Raw genomic sequence first — 21,388 nt, 5'->3', positions numbered from 1 at the left:
GGGGTCAAAAGGTTTTTTGTCTTACCCCCATAAATAGCGAGACTTGGTGAGAAAATGATGTGTGCAAAATTTGAAAGCAATCAGGCAACAGGACTTTATGACATTTTCAAACATAACTATCATATTATTTTGGAAATATTGTTAAACGTTTTTAAAGAAAAGATAACGCCTTAGATGATTAATGATGAGATTTATGTTACTTTGAAAAACATACAAAATCTTTTTATTTAAATATTGTTCGATTTCTTCCGCATTTTGCACACATCATTCTCCCACCAAGTCTCACAATTTAGGGGGGTAAGACCAGAAAAAATCGAAAGTGGAAAAATGAGGACCACCCCATTGTCCAAACGCAACTGGGAAAATTGTTTTTGTTTTTCATCGAGGGAGTGGGAATTTCTACGCATTGGCACACGTACAGTGGATCCATAAAGTATTTGAACGCTGAATTTCCAATTTGTGAAAAATCGTCGATATTTGATCTATGACAGTTTCGTTGAAAAATAGTACAACAATTAACTTGGTCTCATTTTAAAGCTTGAGACTTCTACTTTCACAGACTACCATCGGTTTTTACTTAAGACAGTTTTGCACGATTTAATGAGTGTAAAGAAACGTCTTTAAAAATATAAAAAAAAAATTTTTCTCGACTGAATCGATTATAGATTTGAGGATTGATGTCTCCCCTTTAAAACAACGTAAAAAAACTTCATATGCGATTTGATTAAGCTTTTAATGAGAGGTATACTGCCAAGTTTACGGTAATGTAATGTACACTATAAGATCTGGCTCCTCATTTTTGTTTTATAAAACAGTGAAGGGATCATTGTAGTGGTAGAATCAGTCACAAAAAAAATTTGTCAATATTTTTACAGAGGTTTCAATTTGTAGCTTTTTCTAGGAAAAAAATGGACCTTCCTAAAATATCTTAGAAGAAGGATGAATCATTAAAATGAGTCAAATTGCCACAGGTTAAATGTCGACAATAATTCCAGAATCGAGAATTCAGTGTTGAAATATGTACTTCTCGGATCCACTGTATATGTTTTCAACAACGTTGCGATTTTTTACGTGAGAATAAAATTCCGTCGACGAGCGAATGTACGAGATATCGATGTATATGTGTGCGGTAGAAATTAATAGTTGCGTACCAGTCGCTTGAAACGAAGCGGACGAAAGCGTCCCTTGAGTTAGTCTCTCTGTAAAGTCGAACAAGACGGTGTGTCTCTTGTGTTTTTGCGAGTAATCTCGACGACGAAAATCTATTACAATAACTTGTGCCAAATGAGATGTACCTTGCGATAAGCGAATCTAACTCTGTTATACTTTTATTTTCTTATGACGTATTATTGAACAGAACTTTTGGCGCATTCGTAAGATATAGGTAGACAAATAATAAAATTATTGCTCCCTATACGTGAGATTTATTTGACACTTACATCACACTTTCCAATAACGTTGCGAACCGTAGTGAACCGTTGTCTGTACGTGAAATGTTGTTTTCTAGAGAAGACATATTCGAGACCGAGGAAGTACACCTAACATTCTGAAAAAGTGATTTGTATATTGAGACTGTATTTTAGCTTCTCTGTAAACTTTCGCATAAATCTTATTTTTAATAGCACTTAGAAAGGATCCATGAATAAATTCTCTCAAAAAAATGATTTGTACACTTAAGTTATACGAATTGTTGGAGATTCATAGAATAAAGACGCAATAAAGATTTTCATATTTTATTAAAATTTTATTGTTATCTCTGACACATTTAGCGACAGATTCTCTGTAATGCTTTTTAAATTGATTTCTTTCTGTTCACCGTGATATTAAAACACTTACGAATGACTATAGTGAATTGCTTTATTAAAGTCTTAGATGTTGAACTGCAAAAAGCGACATTTCATAGAAAGAAATACAATTTCGCGTAACAATGTTAATACAAAGTGAACGTTTAGACGTGATCGAAATTACACTAACATTTTTCTGGACATGTTACATAATTATTCGTAAAAATAGACGTTACGATCGTTGACTTGTTGGACAGGTCTGCAGTTGAAAAGAATAGGGCCGTTCGACGAGTAAAGTGTTCGAAATTGTGCAACCTGCATTAAAAATTAATGTTGACAGTACGACAAAGATATTTTTCTGAATAATTCCTGCAAAAATCATTTTTACTTGATGCGAAGATATAGCGATTGGTTCGGGGTGCAAGATCCAAGTGACTATTTCGCTGCAAGGTGGTTGGGTCAGGGAACCGTTGTAATTGTAATAATTTTTCTCGAAGGGTGAGAAAAACCATTCGAGAGGAAATGGTGCGATGTGGACCCTAGTTCCTGGCTGATCGATTCGCCATAAATTTGTTACGATATGGTCTAAATAGGGGTTATCAGCATTCGTGATCTGTGGATGCAACAATGCAGAACGTACAGGGGTAAACAAACAATTGCAAATATCCTCCGCGATTATAAATGCGCATAAATTCACAGTTGACATTGCGCACTGAATAAATGGTATAAAACATAATTCTTAAATTGATCTGTACGAATACCATTCAAGAAACAAAATGGTGCTCTACATTTGGATATTTTCCTCCAGAATGAATTTTACATGTTATTTATCTTTTATTTGACGACACAAATTTTATGTGAGTGCAACTAAATACATCTCCCATACTTATTTATAATCTCGGAGGATACTGGTGGATCATAATGGTAAAATAAATGTAGTGAAACACCAACTTGAAAGAGGAACGACACGATCAACACGCTATCGTGTGCTTCAGCTTTAATGGCGTCCATGGGCGATTTAAAGTCACGACTTAAGTGAAAGACTTGCAACTCCATCGGATATCGAATGTAATCAATTGTGTGCTCGCTGCCATCCTCGTTAGTCTGGCCCCAATGAAAAACCATCGAACGGAGATCGTAAGTATTGGTTAATGGTCCTCCTTCGATGTAGGGGCGGCTTGATGTGTTCCACACTGTGTTCACTACGACTGTATGTAACAAATATTGCGTGACGTTTTAGTTCATTGGAACAAGGATGTTATGCACATAAAATATTATTTTATATTTATATTTTAAATTTTAAATAGACAAAGACAATAATGATTGGTTTGAAAATGACCAATTTTGAAACAGAAAATCAGATAAACATGATGTGATAGCATTTAGTGATTTTACAATTATACAGCTATTTATTAAAAATAGCCTAATATTTTTATTTCTATTCATTATTGTTTCCGTATACAATTTCTTATAACGATTAAGTATTTTCGGATTTAGATTTTTTAAGTTTATGTGTATAAATCAAATGTACTTTTGTATTGTTATTAAGAAAATATTGTACTATCTGAGGGAACATGTTGCAGGGCTTCAAAATGCATGAAATAATTATGTAAATGTCATCTATATGTGATACAGGGTACATCGAAAGAGATACGTTTGTAATGTCGATTGAACAATGAATGAAACTGCACCGTTCGATCCATTATTCATTATGGTCATGGATAATGGTCTCTTATTGTATCCAGTCCATCGAAGAGGTTCCGATGGTTGCACTACAATTGCCAACCGCGTTGTAATGTTGATTGGTGACTGATTGCTACCATTACTGGCCTGGTACATTGATTTCCACGTGTGAGGACCATTGCAGTCTGAATAACCGAACGAAAAGCTGGGGGCGTGACATTCTGTCTCCACCCATGGGAATAATTGTGTCCAATCGAAGATGTCAGTGAGCAGCAGAACTTTAAGAACATGGGAAAACATCTTCGAAATGTATTGTCCAATGAAGTCATGCCAGAAACAATAATACACTTTAATTAATTACTTACATATGAGAAGGATGCTGCTGAACAATATCATAAATTCGGATAGTAAAATGTGTAACATTTTGAATCCCTTCGTAGCACTTTTAACACGATTTATTGTGCGATAACACTTGTAGGCGTTCTCGTAAGTGAAAATGTTTATAAAAAAAACTCTACTTGTAAATTTTAAAAATCTTTGAAGATAACCTCATGATTAATCAAGACGCATAAGGTCGCAAAAATCGGCAGTATAAAACACACTGGAGTACAACTTCAAGGTAAAAATACGATTTGATGGTTCGAACTTGGGCACAAGTCGATCGATGCTGGCTTATTTTTTAATAATTTTGGGCAAATATTATACTAAATTTTAATATGTGAAATTCACAAAGTTTTCTTAATTTGTAATTATCATATTACATGAAAATTATTTTACGAGATTTTACCTACGATTGGAGTGAAAATAGAGAAGCAACAATGCTATGCGCAGGTGAAGTATTTTGGTATGAGTTATGATGCGATTGGGATTGGTTATGTGATATTAATTTGAATCTATTCTCGAAGGGGATGGACGAAAATGGGGCCAGTCTCCGATCGATATTGATGAAGAGAAAGCGGTCGGAATAAAATTTCCTGCACTCGTCATGAGCGGTCATTGGAGCCAAGATCGTGACATTAAAATGACAAACACTGGTACTACAGGTAATTCGATATATTAGTATTACAATAATATAAATATAAATATTAATAAATAGTTGTATTATGTACACCTAGATATAATTCATTTCGACTAGATTAATTTCCTAATGGTGTATTTACATAAACTATTAATGCTTGGTACGTTCGAACATTTAAATTCTTGATTGAAATATACATTAATAAATTTGAACATTTTTATCTATATTAGAATACTCGAAAACCACTTCGAACAACATTTCATGTTATTTTATGGGAATGACAAATGAAATGATACTTTTAAGATTTGTTTTAGAATTGATATACAGTGGGGGTGAAAAAAGTATTCGTACGCCCTTTAAAACAGAATAACTTTTTTATAATTGTACCAAACGACCTGATTTTTTTATAATCAATTGGAAGCATTGGTTTACGAAATGAAATGAAAACAAGATTTTCCGAAAATTACAATTTACAAGGTTATACATGGGAAAATGAAAAAGGCATTTTTTACAACTTTTTTATTTGGGCCCTTAATGAAAATTTAAAATATATGTTTTGCAGATCTTGTTTGCATAATATCATTTCATAAACCAATGCTTCTAATTGATTATAAAAAATCAGGTCGTTTGCCACATTTATAAAAAAGTTATTAGTTTTTAAAAGGTGTACGAATACTTTGTACATCCACTTGTATAATCAATAAAAATTATTTTTGCTCCCCCACTGTAGAACTTGAAACATATTTTAAAATCTATTTTGGTCATTTTCATATATGTGTCGCAGTTCAAATTACTCTGGAGGGTAAAACAAGTCCAGCAACAATTCGCGGTGGTCCACTGGGGGATGACGTGTACGAATTCGCGGAACTAGTATTTCGATGGGGATCATCAAATTGTAAGGGTGCTGAGCATACTCTGAACGGAACATGGTTCACCATGGAGGCTCAAGCAATACATTTCAACACGAAATACGAGACTCTCGACAATTGTCGGCACAAAAAGGATGGACTCGCCATTTGCGTGTATTTTCTGCAAGCTTGTCAACTACCAATTTGGGACGAACATCCTTTATTCTCGAAAATTACTGACAATCTGTATAATATTACCCAAGCTGAAACATTCACGAAATTACCAGCAAGTACGTTCGAAATTCAGATTCTTCACGTTCATAAAATATACAGTACATTATAACATACATTCATAATTACACTGTGGATTTTCATACAAAATAGAAATTTTCTGCATCAATTGCTAAAAATAAAAGCCAAATAAAATGTTCTTTCTTTAGCTTAATAATTAAATTGAAGATAGTATATTAACAATCTCAAAGTTTTTAAATCATGTTGTCACAAATGCGTGAAATCCGCAGTTCATATATAATTTATTATACTATTTGTGACTAGAAAATCAGTTTGACAAGCGTCAAAATAATGTGCTAACTAGTTTTAGAACCCAGTTTCATTCTCTTCGTTGCAGATGCTTTAAGTTGGATGCGACAAGCTTGTAAAACGCCTGGTTACTATAATTATTTGGGATCGACAACAACGTACCCATACTATGAGAACGTCACGTGGATGATTTTTCCGGAAGCAGTTATGATTTCGGAGAATCAAGCGAAGTTGTTCCGAACAATATGCAACAAGCGTGGTGCCTGCATTAAAGAGAATTATCGAGATGTGCAACCCTTAAATGGCCGAGTAGTTTATTATGTAAATTAGCTAGTTTCATCTCCTGTTTCTGCTCCTGTATATTGTGAAGCGTGGATAAAACTTTCATATTATATATAAGAACTTTTTGATTGCTTTCATGTACAAAATCGGTCCTCTAGAAACGTCCCGATGTATAAAGGTAGTTCGAAATTCTTGAATAAATTCGATAGAAATTATAGGTGTTTGTAGTTGGTACGTTTTAAAATATTGTTAAAGAAGTAATATTTTAGTTTTAATTGTAAACTAAAAGCTTGGATTCCCTGGCAAGACTGACTGAGTGCGCTCGTCGAGTTCGTAGTGAAGCGCAATGATGCGCACCACTCCCTAACTTTGGTAGATGTCGATCACTTTGATTCGACCTAGGCAGTTTTGTCTCAATTGAGACTCTGCTTGGTTAATGATTATAAAAATCCCCTTTGCCAACAAATACACATTCTAGTCGACTCATAAATTCCATCTAAAATTGTGCGAATTTTGTAAAAGTTGGAAGTCGCGCTTTTTCGATTATTGCACTGATAGTGTGCAATACACTTCATGGCAAAGTTACAAATATGTAACCAACAACGGAGCACGTTTACTACCCACTTCCACAATGTGACTAAAACTAGTCTAAAGAAATTGTTTTAAATTAATTAGTAAGATGTCGTCGCCAATGCAGTTAGTGAAAAAGAAAACCTCAGGGAAATCATTGCATCGCGCAAAAAGTAAAAGAACAGGTTAGTACAGAGATTATCTGAACTATTTTGTTGTTAGTTGCGCCTGAAACTTTATTGTACTCGTTTATACATTTCTATTAGTTGTAAAATCCGTGAAGTCAGCTCGGATCATTTCTACATCATCGTCGGGCTTACCTAAATGGCAACAGTCGCCAATTGATTTGTGCAAGACAGCTACGTGGTCGAAAAAGTTCCCACCTTTATACTTAACTAATTATTGGCCAGATGAAGGCACTGCTACAATGACGAACACAGGCAAAACAGGTTCTCTATGAATATTTTAAATTGCTACCAGCACTTACAGTAATTAAATCGAACAAAATAGTTGGAGACATTTTCTCTATATTGATCAAAAATAGTCTTTGTAAAAATCATTACTAGACTGCGGATTTTATGCATTTATGACAAAAATGGACACGTACAATTTCAAGCAGTGGACATATTAAAAATATTTAAGGACATCAACGTAGTTCCAGCTTAATAGGATAATTAAAATAAGAATACAATTTTCATTTGGCTTCTGTGTCCTGCAATCAATGCAAAAAATTTTTATTTTGCATAATGATCCGCAGTCTAATCATTACTATCGTATAAAACATTATTGCTTTCTATTGTGAAAACTTTTAGAGCACACAATTGAGTAAAAAATTATGAACGAACGATACATCGGGTTAAATAATTTTCAGTCCTCATCGAATTGGTAAATGAAAGATTGCCACTCTTGAGAGGTGGCCCTCTGGCCGACGAAGAATTCGAATTCGCAAATGTACAATTTCGTTGGGGCCCGGAGAATTCATTCGGCGCGGAACATTCCGTAGATGGTATTTGGTTAGAAGATCATTTGTATGCAGAATTGCGGAACGTATGTAGCTTTGAATGTTTCACATAAATCATTTGATACAGGTATTCCATGGAAGCACAGATAATGCACTGGAATACTCGTTACGGAACCATAGAAAGGTGCTTCGATCGACCAGATGGAATCGCTATTCTCTCATACCTCATACAAGTGGGAAATCAGGTTATTGATAATAGAATCGATCTCTGGATAATGTGCGTGTGTTTCGATAGGTCGTCGGTTGCCCAGGAATTCCCGATAATCCCTCTATTTCCCCCATTACGGATAATTTGATCAAGATTAAAAGAGCGGGAGCCAAAACTGACATTCCAGCAAGTAATGCAATTTGGAAAAAAATGCTTCACGAAATTTCTTGTTGAATGATTTACTTTGTAATCTTTGTAAACTTATTCATAACGATCATTGTCCATATAGTAGTAGCATTTCACGTACTACAAACTTATTAATCACATTTTATACTTAATGTGATTAATAATGTCTCTAAATTACCTTTTAGCAACCTGTCTACGTTGGATGTTGGAAGCATGCAAGGCAGATGGTTATTACGTTTATCGCGGCTCTTTAACAACACCCCCGTACAGCGAATGTGCCATTTGGATAATTTCGAAGGCAGTGACGAAAATATCACATCGTCAAGTATATTTTCATAGGATATTCAATAATAGTTCATTAATGATTTTATAACATAATTGGAGTTTATCATTTTTACAGATAGATGCATTTAGAAGCCTCTACGACGATAAATTGAGGAATATATTACAAAATGGAAGGCCGCAACAACGTCTTCGCAGAAGAAGAATTTTGTATGCCACCGAAACCGCTGTCGTGTGATAAAAATTAAAACAATCCTTCTTTCTTTATTATTTATACTAAAATTCAACATTGTACATGAATTTTAATATAACATATTTACGAAAAATTTTCAACACTAGTACAACACTTCGAAAGTTTTTTAAATAGACGTAAAGAGTCACGCTCAACTATTTATCTGTTTCTCGAATGTCACATTGCAACATGACCTACTAACATTTCACGTACCCGGCAGTTCCTCATCATGTTTTACCCCCCAAAAAAATAAATTTCCAAGTATGCATTTAATGCTGTAAGAATGCCGAAATTAAGTACAAATTTAATCATGTAAAAATGTCAGGATACAACGGTATAATAGGTAAAATAATTTCATAGTGATGGATTAGGTTATACAACGCAGATAGAACGTATGCGTTTTGTAACATTCTTTTTAAGGATTACCAACCACCGGACAATCTCCAATCAATTTGGACGATAGACTGGTTCGACCACGTCGGTATCCTCCCCTTGTTTTAAATGGCCACTGGATGCAGGATGGGGAAGCACTTCTCTATAATACCGGGAACGTAGGTAATATTGATTTTTTCTCGTTTCACATAACTGGTTTATTTTACACGAACTATACTCATTATTACTGTAAAGAAAAACCACACACTAAGAAAATGCTAGGAAAAATTAGGATCATACATTATTGTAGTAAGATCATTTTTCCATCTGACAATGTATCAAGTATACCTTATAATGATGACAATGATCAAAATTGAAAAATTTGTATTGAAGTTACTAAAGCCACAGTACGAAAACTATTATTAGAGAAACTATTGGATAACAGTAAAATGAAAATGTAAGAGGACAAACGTAGAATCAGGGATCGTTTAAAACGTTTTACAATATTCAGCAAAAATAATGTTAACTGGAGACCGAATTCCATCCACGATTTGCGGGGGTCCATTGGCAGATGACGTGTACGAATTAACCGATGTTCACTTCCACTGGGGCGAAAGTAATTGCTGGGGAGCTGAACACACGATCAACAACACTTGGTAAAAAATCATTGTGTTTGTAATACATTTGCAGTTCTCGCTAATGTTATATTATTTAGGTATTCGATGGAATCCCACGCAGTACACTGGAATCGCAAGTACATAACACAGGAAGAATGTTTCAGGCATAAAGACGGCTATTGCATATTGGCGAACTTGTTTTTAGTATAACATTTTCATAGTATTTTATATAATATATTAGTAACATTTATTGAAATACAAAAACGTGGAATATTGTTACAGGTACAGCCGTATTGTTGTAGTTGTGTTAACCCGCAGACGGAAAGGATAACGGAGAAATTAAAATGTGTTCTTGAATCTGATTCGAGCGTTAAAATACCACCCAGTAAGTGCTAAAATAATAAATTGTATACCTATGTATACACGAATATATGATCTGCTTACATACTATGTATATGTATATGAATTGTAACAAAACTTAGGATTCAATGCATATAATGATAAATATTTAAGCTATTCATTATTAAACTGCGGATCTTATGTATTTATGACAATAAGTGAAATAGAGAACTGTGAAGACATTAGAAGACTTTGAGAATATTTCAACGCTATTTTCGACTCCTTAAAATGATTAAAAATCAATTTGCATTACATTATGTATATTTGTTACTATTTGAAACTTGACATTTTCTCTCAAACGACCATAAAACATTGTTTATGGACCTGTTGTAGACTCCTTGGCCTTTATGAGGAGTTCAATGTTCAGCAGTAGATATTACGTTTACTGTGGATCATATAATACCTGCGAGTATAGTGAATGTGCTACATGGATTGTGTTTCCTGTAGTTATTCCGATACAGCCTAACGAAGTGAGTACGCTACGATGTAACAATAAATTTCTATTATACCAATGCTTATGAATTCGCAGATCGCGGAGTTTCGGAAATTACGAGACAAGGATGGACAGTGCATATTAGCAAATCGACGAGAACTACAACCCTTAAAATGTAGAAAAATATTTTTAGCTGTGTCTTGAAGTAACATGACTCAATATTATCTAGTTAGACTGGGTTTCAACCGCTTTGTACGCATCGTGAGCAAATATAACACAAATTACCTCGTATTCTGTTCATACTATAATATTTATTTACTTTCAAAGACACAACCAATAAGAAAGCACTATACTTGTACACCAGTGTATACAGCCTTTATTTATATTTAAACGTTACTGCATTCGACATTTTTATATCACTTGTCACGTTCGTTTAAATTATTATACGAATCGATCGTCGCAGCAACTTGTTCCATCATCGTTCCCAACAGTTCATGAATTCGAATGAAAAATACTTCTTTATAAACATTCTCGTCAGATTCAAGGTAAGTAATTTGAACAGTTTCTTGAACTTGATTATTTTGTGTACGAGAGTTGGATCTCCTTCTCCGTTTATTCCGTGATGTGTGACTTTTAATAGTAACTTGTGACGTTGACAATCTAACCTTAACCAGATCCGACACCTTAGCGCTAACTTCTTTACGCTCCTTCGCAAGACAAGCACCTCTCGCGTGTTCGCTTTCCTGTTCGAAGCAATTGAGAAAGGAGCAAAGTAGATTGTACACTGTTTCGTGCTTCGTGTATTTATCGGAGACGCTCAGGGTAGGTTTCATGCATTCTCTGTACAGCTGACTCAACTGCAAGAGCATAGTCTGCCTAGATTCCGGTTGTCTGATCCTCAATAAAGTTTCGCGAAGGTGTTCTATGCATAAATTCCATCGCTGTTCTCTTTGATTAGTCGCGCTGTAATAAAGCTTGTGGAATTCGGTTATGAGAGTCGGGTGATAAAAGCACAGCGGATTCTTCGCCAAGAAGACCTCCAATTCCAAGAACAGAGTGCCGTAGAACGGCTCGGGTAATCTAACACAGTCCATGTTCTCGATTATTTCCGTGATTATCTCTTGTATCGTCGAATTTCGAATGCAACAGTCTAAATACCCATCGACATCAATGCGCCGACTGCTATTTAATTGATCATTACTTACAGTGTCAGCGCATCCAGATAAACGGAATATCAATGGCGTCGGGCACAATTCTGGATCAGTCTTGAATCTCCAAAGTTCAAAAGAAACGCCGCCTGTTCGCGGTAGATACCAAAACTTTAACTTAACAATCTGCCCCGGTAGAATCACTCCCTTCGTCTTGTTAAAAAAGAACGCACTCACTCGCCTCTTCAAGGGCAGCGTTACTGGCAAAGAGACCGCGTTTCTCCATTGATAAAGAATCACACGATTCCCTTTGTTCTCTAATCTGATTTCTTTCTCCGCTCTCTTGTTCATTTTCGAAGAAAACGTCACGTTCCAAACGATCGGATCGGTTGGTCCAACCTCGAAGGCGCATTTCTCCCAAACTATCTCTCGATCCTCGATCTTTAGAACGATCACCTGATCCTCGAGCTCCTCTGGATGACACGTGTTCTCTTCTTCATCTTTCTCTAGCAGAGCATCGGACAATGTTATCACTGGGGTTCTTGCGTGTCTTACTTTCGGCTTTCCCAAGCCGTGACCTTCAATTACTAGATGTCTCGTTTCTGGTTCCTTTGGGAGGAGGGAGTCAATCTCTTCCGATAGCTGACATTTTCTTTTCGCTAAATACTGACTCTTCCTCCATAATGGTATCTTCGACTTCGAGCAAACGATGTCTTTCTCCTTTCTAATCAGTTTTGGCAGGTCAACGTACGTCAATTCTGGTTCGTTTAATTCTTTTCTAGTCTGTGTGACTGTGACAGTAGGCAAGCATGGGTCACCACGATCGGATAACGCTTGTGGAGGTCGCCAAAATTTTGGCACAGCACGAATGTTCGTGGAAAGAACTGGCTCCAAGACGCTCGCATAATCTATCAGTTCTCGCATCTCGATCAATGGTCGAACGGTTTCACAGGCGTTTAGAGCTTGATCGGTTGGATGACAACCGGTCGACGATGCGATATGTTTGTGATGTTTCCTACGGTTTGCTAACCACCTTTTCCAGTTGACCAGTGGACGGTCTTCGGTGAAGGTATCATTAGATGAGAAGGCTTTATCGGATAGAGTCAGAAAACATATAGGTTCCTTCGTCCATTTCCTGGGCTCTTTGGTTTTGCCGATTTTCCTAGCGTAATCCATGCGAGTTGAGATTGCTCCTTAGGAAGCAATTATGTGCACAGTTGTTACTTTACTGTGCATATACTACACCGAATGTTAGCAACTAAATCGTGCATGGAGCAATGGAAATGTATACTGAAGTTGCAGTTGGTTGCAAAAGAATCGAACTCTCGTACGATACAATGTTAAATTAACTTCAAAATGGAAACGACAGGTACGTAAAAATTTTAAATATGGGTAAGAAAGTTTATAAATGTAATTAGGATATAGTAAATCAAATCCAATTCTTGGCTGTGAAGCTGAATAAATATATATTATTATGATATTAATAAATAAGAAGACATAATTTAAGAATAGATTGTAACTCTTCGTGGTGCGTTTTGATGATTGATTAATTTTAACATAATTTTCTTTAGAGACACTTGATCCAAATATAGAGACTGCTAAATTGATTCAACAACTAGGCTCTGTTGATGGCCACTTCGAATCTCCGATTAATTTGAATATTACTTTCATGAAGGTTATCGAACTGAATCCCTTAAAGTGGGTTAATATCGACGTAACACCTAGGAAACTGAAAGTTACCAACACAGGTTTCACAGGTAGTTCTTTGTGTTTTACTATATCAAATTAGATGTTACAGACAATTATTTTGTAATAGTATTTCTTAGCGCAACCTGGCAAATAGGACGAGCTTATATCTCCGGTGGCCCACTTCTGGACAATTATCTTCTTTCACAAATTCATTTCCATTGGGGAGAGAACGCGATGAATGGTAGCGAACACAGAATAGATGGTGCAAGGTTTGAAATGTGTTTTAACACTTTATTAGTCTTAATGTTGTTTATACGCCATTTTTATAATAACACTTTCTTTAAATTGTGTTCTACGGGTGGTACAGTTCGAAAAATATTAATTCTAGCCAAACAAATAGTGTAGAATAAAATAACAATAATATATTATACTATGAAAACTTCAACTTGATTCTGATTTAATGAAAATCGGATTGGTACATTAAAAAATGATCACAATGAATCCAATTTTTTAAATATTTGATCACACTTTTTAAATAAAATTATACAACCATTTAGGGTACATGGAGAATTATACAATAGCGTTTATGGAATGCTTAAACAACAATAGAATAATCAAACAAATTTTTTAATTAAAGAATGCCAATGGAGCTTCATGTAGTGTTCTTCAAGGATGAGTACGAGAATTTTGATGTAGCACTGAGGAAACTTGACGGAGTCATTATTGTAGTATATTTCTTTAAGGTAAATTAGGATATCGATAAGATAACAAATAAAGATTCAAACTATACAACTGGAATGCATTTAGTTGCAGAATGAACCAAACGAGTTTATACGCGACATTCTAAGACATGCATCTGAAATTCGAACAGCAGATTCCTCCGTCCGCATGTTGCCAGAGAAATTGACTACTTTAGTGAAGCCATTCAGTGACGATTATTTTTTGTACTGGGGGTCTATAGTAATACGAAACAATCCATACAGGATTCTTTGGATAATAAGTAGAGAACCAATCGGGGTTTCTGTCGAGCAAGTAAGTTCATACTACTCGTTCATAAAAAGAGTTTTTAAGTAATCAAGAAAAAAAACGATATGTCTCTATGTTAGCCACTGCTCTGTTAAACTAATTCCAACAAAAATGAACTTGTATGCGTGGACATTATTGTATATCAATTTTCAACAACAACAAAAAAACATTTCTGTTTATAAAGATTGCAACATTTCGAACTCTAACGAATGATAAAGGTATGCCCATATTATCAAACGTACGGGAAGTGCAAGAAAGAGACGAGAGAACTGTTTTTCACGTTTGTCCATCGGGTTCGACGTATGCCTCACTTTTACCGCTTCCATGGAATTTTTCCCAAAGAGCAGACCAACCCAACCAAAGTACAACTGATAGCACGTTATGAACCAAACGTTGTTCCGTAATAAAATATTATATATATTGCCATGGGCAAATTGTTTCTTCATTTCAATCTATTATTAAATCTATTCATATCATATATTATTAAATGACACTATGTTAACACTACTATATATTTTTAAATTGACACTAAACGTACATCAAATGACCAGTCTCGGATATTTCGTTTGACAATTATTGAAATTATTAGAATGCTTTCACGTGAAATTATGAAATAAATTTCTTTATCCAAGCATGTACAAAAAAATTCGTCATCTTTAGAAAGCAATGTACTAAAAGCAAGAAGTGTATTGTAAAATGACAGAAATTATGCAAAAGTGGTGATAAACCTTGGGCAAATTATTTCCGACGCCTTCGGAGTCTTCTACCTCTTTCCTTTTTGAGATTGCAGTCAGGATATAAGGAAGTACAGTCAGCTCTGCCAAGACCCAGGATAGAGGCTTTTAAAGAATCCAGCATTGTCGTCCACGGAGATCCTTTTATTACTCTGCCGGATACCCAACTCATTCCTAAACTAAAGATTCGTATTTGTAAGAAACTTACCCGTTGAAGGCATTTATTAGGTGTACAAATCAATTTATACCTTTTCTTCGTCGAAGATTATTTAGAAACAGTTGAAATATATTCTACTGTCGAAAATAAAGTTACACTCGAGACTAATTGAGAGGGCTACGAGTTAATGTGTACAACTAATAATATCACTATATGCTCATCGTTCTGCATTAATTTACCTCCAGACGGGAACCCAAATTTTCCGCGCATCGTCCATTTGCGTAGACCGTCTATTGCCCTCGCATAGAATTCGACGAAGACAATTACCAGAATCCAAATCAGCAACAAGAGCGCCCTCGATAGATCTTAGAACATTGTAAGACAACTCATTCAAGTCTTCGTTACTGTTATAAAAGAAAGGCAAGCCGCCAATATTTCTCTTTGAACGTCTGTTAGTGGTCACTACTGTGGGCATAGTCATGTTCATAGTATTCTAAAAAAAAATATGATAAACTAAACTAATACTCTATCTCTATGTAAATTGAGTAAATCGAAATTCTAAGCACCGTCATGTTCATCAACAATTGTATAATGAACAATCCAAACGCCAAGAACGCCAGAGCAGTAAGTGCAATTTCAAAGAAATCTCTTATCGAAAGATCGCTCCCTTTCGATTTATAATAATACGGTTTATGGTACTCTTCTTCGTGTTCATGGTAGTGCGTCGGTGGGTAAAAGTGTTCTTCATGTACGGCTGGATAAACTTCGCTGTGGTGGTTGTACGGGTCACCACCTCCGTGGCCGTAAGAATGACCGTAAGAATACAAATTATGTCCAGAGGAGGATGAAATCATGTGATCTATTAGACGAATAAATGATTATTCTCCGAGAAATTATAAATTATTTTTTTATTTATAAATGCCGGGATACTGTTTTTACCATCGTCTCCATCGGGTCCCTCGTAGAAACCTACTTTGCCAGATGGCAATGGCGCTTGCATCGCGTAACCTGTGACTTCACCATCGAAGTCTTCAATATTATCATCCCTGGATCCGTGGATTTTACCCATTTTCTTGCGAGGAATGTAGTGTCGATACACGTCGTCCAATGTCGTCCTACTGAATAAACAAATCCGATGAACATCTTATTGCATTATCGAAAGCAAAACTATAAAATTTGTAAACAGCATTGAACAAATTATTCACATACTTAGAGCTTGATAAAAATGGTAACAGAAGACAAAATAAACACCCTTAAAAGATGGTATCTTTCAACTTCGAATAAATGTCTAAATATAAAAATTGCATTGCAAATATAAACATCACTGTACGAATTATTTGTGTATTCACAGTCCCCATATTTGATAAAAATGGTAACAGAAGACAATAAATACCACTAAAAGATGATATATTTTAACTTCTAACAGAGAAACAAGAAAGAATAGATAATGTCTTCTCTTTGAAATTTCTTACAAAGTAAATATTTAAAAATTGGCGACTGATTTCACGCGTCGAATGGAATATTCCCACTCTGCATTTTCAACAATGTAAACGCAACGGTGCATTTTATCGTCCAGTCATCCTCTTGATACGCATAAAGTAATTGGTATTACGTCGCCCATTCTCCCAGGAGAACTCGAATATTTACCGTTGCAGCCAATTTTTATATTTCAAGCTTCCCTCGTCGGCCAACAGTTTGTCGTGAATAGTAACATTATCGTCATCCACCAAGTCACGCAATTCATTATTTTCCGCGGTGCCGAGTCGCCTTTTAACTCTGGGTGTGCTCATCAGTTTCACGATTTCCATAGCCATGTAACCGTGACACAAGTATTCGTTCATTTTTTTCCTAGTCAGAGAAGCCACGAGTAACAGTGTTCTGATCCGAACGAAAACGATCGATTACCTGTGAAATTCCATGTTGTTTAACGCCTCGTTGATAGATCCGTCCACCACTTTGTTCTCGGGAACGGTTGACGTGTTTCTCGCGGTTTGCTGATCCGGGAACAAGAACGATCCAGGCAGAAGATCCACTGATAAAATATCGTTTTCGTCGATGCAAAATTCATTGCCGTCGTCGAAGCACTGTTGACCGAGTATTGCACAGACCATGGATAAAATCGAACCGAGGAACACGATGTATTGGACTTGTTCTAGAAAAGTCATTTCTGATGACATCGACGTGTTACTTCACGGGAACGAAGTTTTGTCATAACGAACGGTGGCGCGGAGACTGAGATGACAAAACGGAGACACGGTCTTGTAACAACTGCTAGAAATAATTGCTTTAACTGTACATGCACTTAAACGGCGCTGCGAAAGCTTCACCTGTGCAATATTAGTGCTCCGAAACATTTACAAGCTGTTATATTAGGTGTACATATTAGTTCGTGGCTGTGACAATTATTTTTAAATTTGTTTCACATTCAAAAATTTAACTGGGTTCATCAGTAACTGTACAGGAAACGATGAGAATTATTTTGTAAATGAATAACAAATTCGTTAAATAAGATTGATAATCATTTGTAAATTTGTTTTATATCTAAACATTTGACTGGGTTCATCGGTAACCGTAGAGGAAACGATGAGGATTATTTTGAAAATGAATAACAAATTCGTTAAACAAGTTTAACAAAATCTGAATCCATACCTGTTCTGTGAATCTATACTTTAATAAACAATAAAGCTAAACAATATTATATATGGGAGAAAACGCATGATAAATTTAGATTAAAAAGAAGATTTAAAAGAAGATTTAATCTAAAATAAAATAAAATAACAAAAATTCGGTTAATGTAGAAAGAAAAAATATAATAGAAGGGACATGTATGAAACTTATTTGTACGAATAATAATTTTTTATATTTTCAGCTGTCTCGTCGTTTAAAAGTTTCTTTCAGTGTTCGCCGCCGTACAAGATATTTGTTGAACTATTGAAACAAATCGCCCACATACAAACAAACCCAGCGTACATGTTTGGAGGCGTGACTAATCCCGCACCAGTTGATGACACTACCAAGCGATTTACACGTAATCCGACACCTATGATTAAATACCTTTATTAAAAACCACTTACACTGCTCTTATGAATGTTTTAGGGACGGAGGGTTTGTCGGGATGGATGGGGCTGGGTTTGGCGAGATGAGGTAATGGGGGCTTTGTTCCCCTGGGAACTCGCTCACCTGTCTAATATCTCACGAGAGTGGCTATATCTGCGCCCATACCAATAGCGGCCAGTTATACATGGAGCTTACTGAAAATTAATCGCTCAGTTTTCAGAATACTCGCGATCTCTTTAATCTTCCATTTTCCCTCTAAATAGATCTTTCCAATCGCATATTAATTAATAACCATTTTTCAATGCACAAGTAGATATAGTAACGAGACAATTATCTTCAATCTTTGTAAATATAAAGCAGTTTTATTGCAAGATAAAATTCATGTAAAATTCAAAACGTAATTCAAATACAATTGCGATTACATCAAACGTCGATGGTTCTTTAGAAAAGCACGACATATTAAGGAATACGATTCACCGTGTGAATTTGAATTGTACATGCATTTTTATCAACGATTAATAGCAATGAAGCAAGTTTTAGCGAGATAAAAGCGTCCCGCAGATGTTGTTTTCAGCAAGGCTGGAGCATCGATAAATTTCCCTTCTATGAAAGCGTTCTACAGCAATTTGTGCACACGCTAGTAGGCCCTTCTTTACACAGGTGTTTGATTGATCATTTCAATTATGAGGCGCAGCGTGCATCAAACGCAGGAGTAAAATCCACATCATGAAGAGAATCGCTCATTCGGGAATTTTACCAGCCGCTGCTGCAATAAAAGGTGCGACCAGTGAGTTTTGGCTTAAACTGCTCTCGCGCAATATTAATTTGTTACAAACATTTCTGCTTGAATATTTTCATGTTTCACACATACTCGTAAATTATTTTACTTTTTGAACTTGATGTTTTATATATTTGTGAATTACTACTCGTGGCCATCTTCCAGGATAAGCGACTGTCTTTCTTTCCGAATATGTTGAAAGATGTTTTAAGGGCTCGCAATGGTTTCCTGGAAGAAGCGTGGATACTTATCCGTGAGATTCCGTGCGCGACGACCATGTCGTTACTTCCTCCTTTCACACCTAACGAAAAGGTGATGCACGGCATTTCGTTACACGTACTCGAGACTCAATATTTGTTTTCGACACTTGCATGGTTAAGTTTCTTAAGACGCTTTTTAAGCGACATACTTAAAGTGCCGTATCATTCATATGAATGTAGTTATTCCTCCATCGATCCTTCGGATGTGTAATAAAAGTTGTCTGTTTTTATTCGTATTGACATTAAAAGTGTTTCTGAATGATGTCTTATAAAGTATCTGAAAACAGTAAGTTCTACTAGTTGCAATAGGACAAGTGGAAAATAATTGGAAAAATAATTAATGAGTCCAGGAAGATGGTTTCCATGATAGGAAACTCTCATAATTGCCGATGATCCTTTTAGCACGAAGCTGAATGGATTTTGGTGTATAAGGACGAACATTGAGATTGGCTCAGGCTGTCTGAAAACTAATGGTACCACTACCGACGGAAATGCTCGACATTTGAAGCTCGTAAACAGAAATAGCTCGATATGGTCTGATAAAATGTATCGCTGAGATGAAGCTTTGTGAAAATCCCACGTTTTTGCACGGTTATCTCACAACTGTTTCCCAGTGTATACATACGGAAGCTGTAACGTCATCATTTATATTAAGCATACAATATAACATAAAAAATAATAACAATTTCATGTTTAACTTCATGTAGTAATACAAATAATTTCCTTACGTTATACTGCTTATTTGAGGCATTTATGGGAAAAATGAATAGGTGGAATACAAACTAGAAGAGACATGAAATTACTGGTATATTATTTACAATTTATTAAAATTATTAAGAGAGGAAATCAATTTTTTTATAACTCCCTTTTCTTGTAATTAATGCAGACAATTTTTAATTTCTAGACTGCAAAATAAAAATTTTCCAAGTCGATTGTAAAAAACTTTTTAAAAATTTTAATAAGACGACAGCCATATTGTAATACTCTTAAATTCGTCTACTGCCTTCCCAATTTTATGTTTCATCATTAGACTGCGGATTTTATGTATTTATGACAAAAAAGACTAGATGAAATACAAATCTGTGAAGACATTTAAGGAATTTAAAAATCGTAATGTTTTATTTCCATCTCTCAATGATTGGAAAAAGAAATAAATGTCTGTGCAGTTCCAATGTCTTACAATGAATGCTGAGTATTTTTATCTTGCATGAAAATCCGCAGTCTATTTATCAGAAATGCATAACATCCAATAACTGCAAGAAAAATGTACTTCAATGTAATGCAATTTTTTTGGAGAATTGTCTGATGATTGTCTGTTTTGTGTTAGTCTGCGTATCTTTACATATTCATGGTAAATCTTGGTAAAATCTGGACACGTATTCCGAGATTTTCGACAATCTTCTGCCGCGATTATGAGAACCACTGAACGGAGTTTAGTAAACGCGTGAAGAAGTATTTTGCGGTACTTTTTCACAGCGTTCTTCGTATGGCAGAAGCGTTTATCCATTGCGAGAGTGTATATGGGATAGAGAAGGAACCATTAGTTTGCTGACATAAAGCCCTGAAATAGAGGGGTCGAAGAAGGCGGACGTTTTCGAAGAGCATGCGCCTTTAGGCACCAATCAGAGCTCTCCTTACTGATCCCTGATGAACTCTTTTTCGGTGGATGAAGTTCGCTACTGCGCACATCATGATACTAAGGCTACCACACTCTCTCGGAAATATCCATAATGCACGTAGAAACGACACCCATAATTCGATGAAGTCGAACCACATTACAATACCGCCATCGAGAATAACATCACCCATCTGCAATGAACTTCGGATACACGTGATGCCGATAAAACATATTTATGTACAAATTTTAGCGTTTCTATCACCAGAATGATCGAAATACATATATTGTTCATACTGTTGCATTAAAATTTGTGTAAACTTTGGTTTGTCCATCTGCTTCAACAGCTTTTGTTATCATCTTATACTGCAATATCGTCATTTTTATACCTTGAACTTATTTCAAAATACAGGAGTTACATAGACATCAGAGTTGGGCAAAATTTGTATTTGCATTTAAATATTTGTATCTAATACAAATATTTATTTATTGTATTTAATACAAATACA

At 35.5% G+C, this 21,388-nt stretch overlaps 7 protein-coding genes across 7 annotated transcripts; 4 read left to right on the top strand and 3 right to left on the bottom strand.

Annotated features, from left to right (window-relative positions):
* Nucleotides 1–1,136: 1,136 nt before the first annotated feature.
* On the bottom strand, nucleotides 1,137–3,802 carry LOC143216399 (carbonic anhydrase 1). The gene is made up of 3 exons (XM_076439380.1): nucleotides 3,476–3,802; nucleotides 2,736–2,992; nucleotides 1,137–2,397 (listed from the first exon to the last, which is right to left on the bottom strand). Exons 1-3 carry the CDS (start codon nucleotides 3,765–3,767, stop codon nucleotides 2,017–2,019), a joined length of 930 nt encoding a protein of 309 aa, XP_076295495.1. The 5' UTR covers nucleotides 3,768–3,802; the 3' UTR covers nucleotides 1,137–2,016.
* Nucleotides 1,937–7,757, top strand: LOC143216401 (carbonic anhydrase 2). Its single transcript, XM_076439386.1, has 4 exons — nucleotides 1,937–4,298; nucleotides 4,373–4,510; nucleotides 5,270–5,623; nucleotides 5,962–7,757. Exons 1-4 carry the CDS (start codon nucleotides 4,229–4,231, stop codon nucleotides 6,201–6,203), a joined length of 804 nt encoding a protein of 267 aa, XP_076295501.1. The 5' UTR covers nucleotides 1,937–4,228; the 3' UTR covers nucleotides 6,204–7,757.
* Nucleotides 6,779–8,622, top strand: LOC143216404 (carbonic anhydrase 1-like). Its single transcript, XM_076439388.1, is given in 6 exon segments — nucleotides 6,779–6,910; nucleotides 6,992–7,174; nucleotides 7,597–7,919; nucleotides 7,982–8,084; nucleotides 8,266–8,405; nucleotides 8,481–8,622. Coding segments are annotated over 6 exon segments (945 nt in total). The 5' UTR covers nucleotides 6,779–6,834; the 3' UTR covers nucleotides 8,601–8,622.
* Nucleotides 8,623–8,796: 174 nt separating this feature from the next.
* On the top strand, nucleotides 8,797–10,631 carry LOC143216402 (carbonic anhydrase 1-like). Its single transcript, XM_076439387.1, has 7 exons — nucleotides 8,797–8,937; nucleotides 9,015–9,149; nucleotides 9,478–9,622; nucleotides 9,682–9,787; nucleotides 9,866–9,968; nucleotides 10,316–10,452; nucleotides 10,512–10,631. Exons 1-7 carry the CDS (start codon nucleotides 8,913–8,915, stop codon nucleotides 10,617–10,619), a joined length of 759 nt encoding a protein of 252 aa, XP_076295502.1. The 5' UTR covers nucleotides 8,797–8,912; the 3' UTR covers nucleotides 10,620–10,631.
* A 26-nt stretch (nucleotides 10,632–10,657) lies between these two features.
* Nucleotides 10,658–12,927, bottom strand: LOC143216393 (MYCBP-associated protein). Its single transcript, XM_076439376.1, has one exon. It carries the CDS (start codon nucleotides 12,737–12,739, stop codon nucleotides 10,832–10,834), a length of 1,908 nt encoding a protein of 635 aa, XP_076295491.1. The 5' UTR covers nucleotides 12,740–12,927; the 3' UTR covers nucleotides 10,658–10,831.
* LOC143216544 (carbonic anhydrase 1) lies at nucleotides 12,920–21,311 on the top strand. The gene is made up of 6 exons (XM_076439695.1): nucleotides 12,920–12,932; nucleotides 13,135–13,320; nucleotides 13,380–13,521; nucleotides 13,890–13,995; nucleotides 14,060–14,284; nucleotides 14,463–21,311. The coding sequence occupies exons 1-6, from the start codon at nucleotides 12,920–12,922 to the stop codon at nucleotides 14,661–14,663; spliced, it is 873 nt and encodes a 290-aa protein (XP_076295810.1). The 3' UTR covers nucleotides 14,664–21,311.
* LOC143216394 (uncharacterized) lies at nucleotides 13,557–17,851 on the bottom strand. Its single transcript, XM_076439377.1, has 6 exons — nucleotides 17,075–17,851; nucleotides 16,817–17,017; nucleotides 16,109–16,287; nucleotides 15,736–16,028; nucleotides 15,409–15,662; nucleotides 13,557–15,191 (listed from the first exon to the last, which is right to left on the bottom strand). The coding sequence occupies exons 1-6, from the start codon at nucleotides 17,344–17,346 to the stop codon at nucleotides 15,017–15,019; spliced, it is 1,374 nt and encodes a 457-aa protein (XP_076295492.1). The 5' UTR covers nucleotides 17,347–17,851; the 3' UTR covers nucleotides 13,557–15,016.
* Nucleotides 21,312–21,388: the final 77 nt, after the last annotated feature.

The sequence above is a fragment of the Lasioglossum baleicum genome, chromosome 15 (assembly GCF_051020765.1).
Source record: "Lasioglossum baleicum chromosome 15, iyLasBale1, whole genome shotgun sequence".
Lineage (NCBI taxonomy): Eukaryota > Metazoa > Arthropoda > Insecta > Hymenoptera > Halictidae > Lasioglossum > Lasioglossum baleicum.
Note: the sequence above shows the minus strand (reverse complement) of the source record. Positions and strands in the feature narration are given on the sequence as shown.

What these genes read in the sequence shown, in the direction of transcription:
- LOC143216399 (XM_076439380.1), bottom strand. Translation starts at nt 3,767, where the DNA reads ATGTTTTCCCATGTTCTTAAAGTTCTGCTGCTCACTGACATCTTCGAT. An exon ending in AATGAATAATGGATCGAACG is followed by an intron (nt 2,993 to 3,475) that starts GTGCAGTTTCAT and finishes TGTTACATACAG; the next exon opens with TCGTAGTGAACACAGTGTGG. An exon ending in TCGTGTCGTTCCTCTTTCAA is followed by an intron (nt 2,398 to 2,735) that starts GTTGGTGTTTCA and finishes TTGCATCCACAG; the next exon opens with ATCACGAATGCTGATAACCC.
- LOC143216401 (XM_076439386.1), top strand. Translation starts at nt 4,229, where the DNA reads ATGAAAATTATTTTACGAGATTTTACCTACGATTGGAGTGAAAATAGA. An exon ending in AGCAACAATGCTATGCGCAG is followed by an intron (nt 4,299 to 4,372) that starts GTGAAGTATTTT and finishes CTATTCTCGAAG; the next exon opens with GGGATGGACGAAAATGGGGC. An exon ending in ATTCACGAAATTACCAGCAA is followed by an intron (nt 5,624 to 5,961) that starts GTACGTTCGAAA and finishes TCTTCGTTGCAG; the next exon opens with ATGCTTTAAGTTGGATGCGA.
- LOC143216402 (XM_076439387.1), top strand. Translation starts at nt 8,913, where the DNA reads ATGTCAGGATACAACGGTATAATAG. An exon ending in AGGATACAACGGTATAATAG is followed by an intron (nt 8,938 to 9,014) that starts GTAAAATAATTT and finishes ATTCTTTTTAAG; the next exon opens with GATTACCAACCACCGGACAA. An exon ending in GAGCGTTAAAATACCACCCA is followed by an intron (nt 9,969 to 10,315) that starts GTAAGTGCTAAA and finishes GACCTGTTGTAG; the next exon opens with ACTCCTTGGCCTTTATGAGG.
- LOC143216393 (XM_076439376.1), bottom strand. Translation starts at nt 12,739, where the DNA reads ATGGATTACGCTAGGAAAATCGGCAAAACCAAAGAGCCCAGGAAATGG.
- LOC143216544 (XM_076439695.1), top strand. An exon ending in CACAGAATAGATGGTGCAAG is followed by an intron (nt 13,522 to 13,889) that starts GTTTGAAATGTG and finishes TTTTAATTAAAG; the next exon opens with AATGCCAATGGAGCTTCATG. An exon ending in TTGTAGTATATTTCTTTAAG is followed by an intron (nt 13,996 to 14,059) that starts GTAAATTAGGAT and finishes GAATGCATTTAG; the next exon opens with TTGCAGAATGAACCAAACGA.
- LOC143216394 (XM_076439377.1), bottom strand. Translation starts at nt 17,346, where the DNA reads ATGTCATCAGAAATGACTTTTCTAGAACAAGTCCAATACATCGTGTTC. An exon ending in GGGACCCGATGGAGACGATG is followed by an intron (nt 16,029 to 16,108) that starts GTAAAAACAGTA and finishes TTCGTCTAATAG; the next exon opens with ATCACATGATTTCATCCTCC. An exon ending in ATTTGGGTTCCCGTCTGGAG is followed by an intron (nt 15,192 to 15,408) that starts GTAAATTAATGC and finishes ACGAATCTTTAG; the next exon opens with TTTAGGAATGAGTTGGGTAT.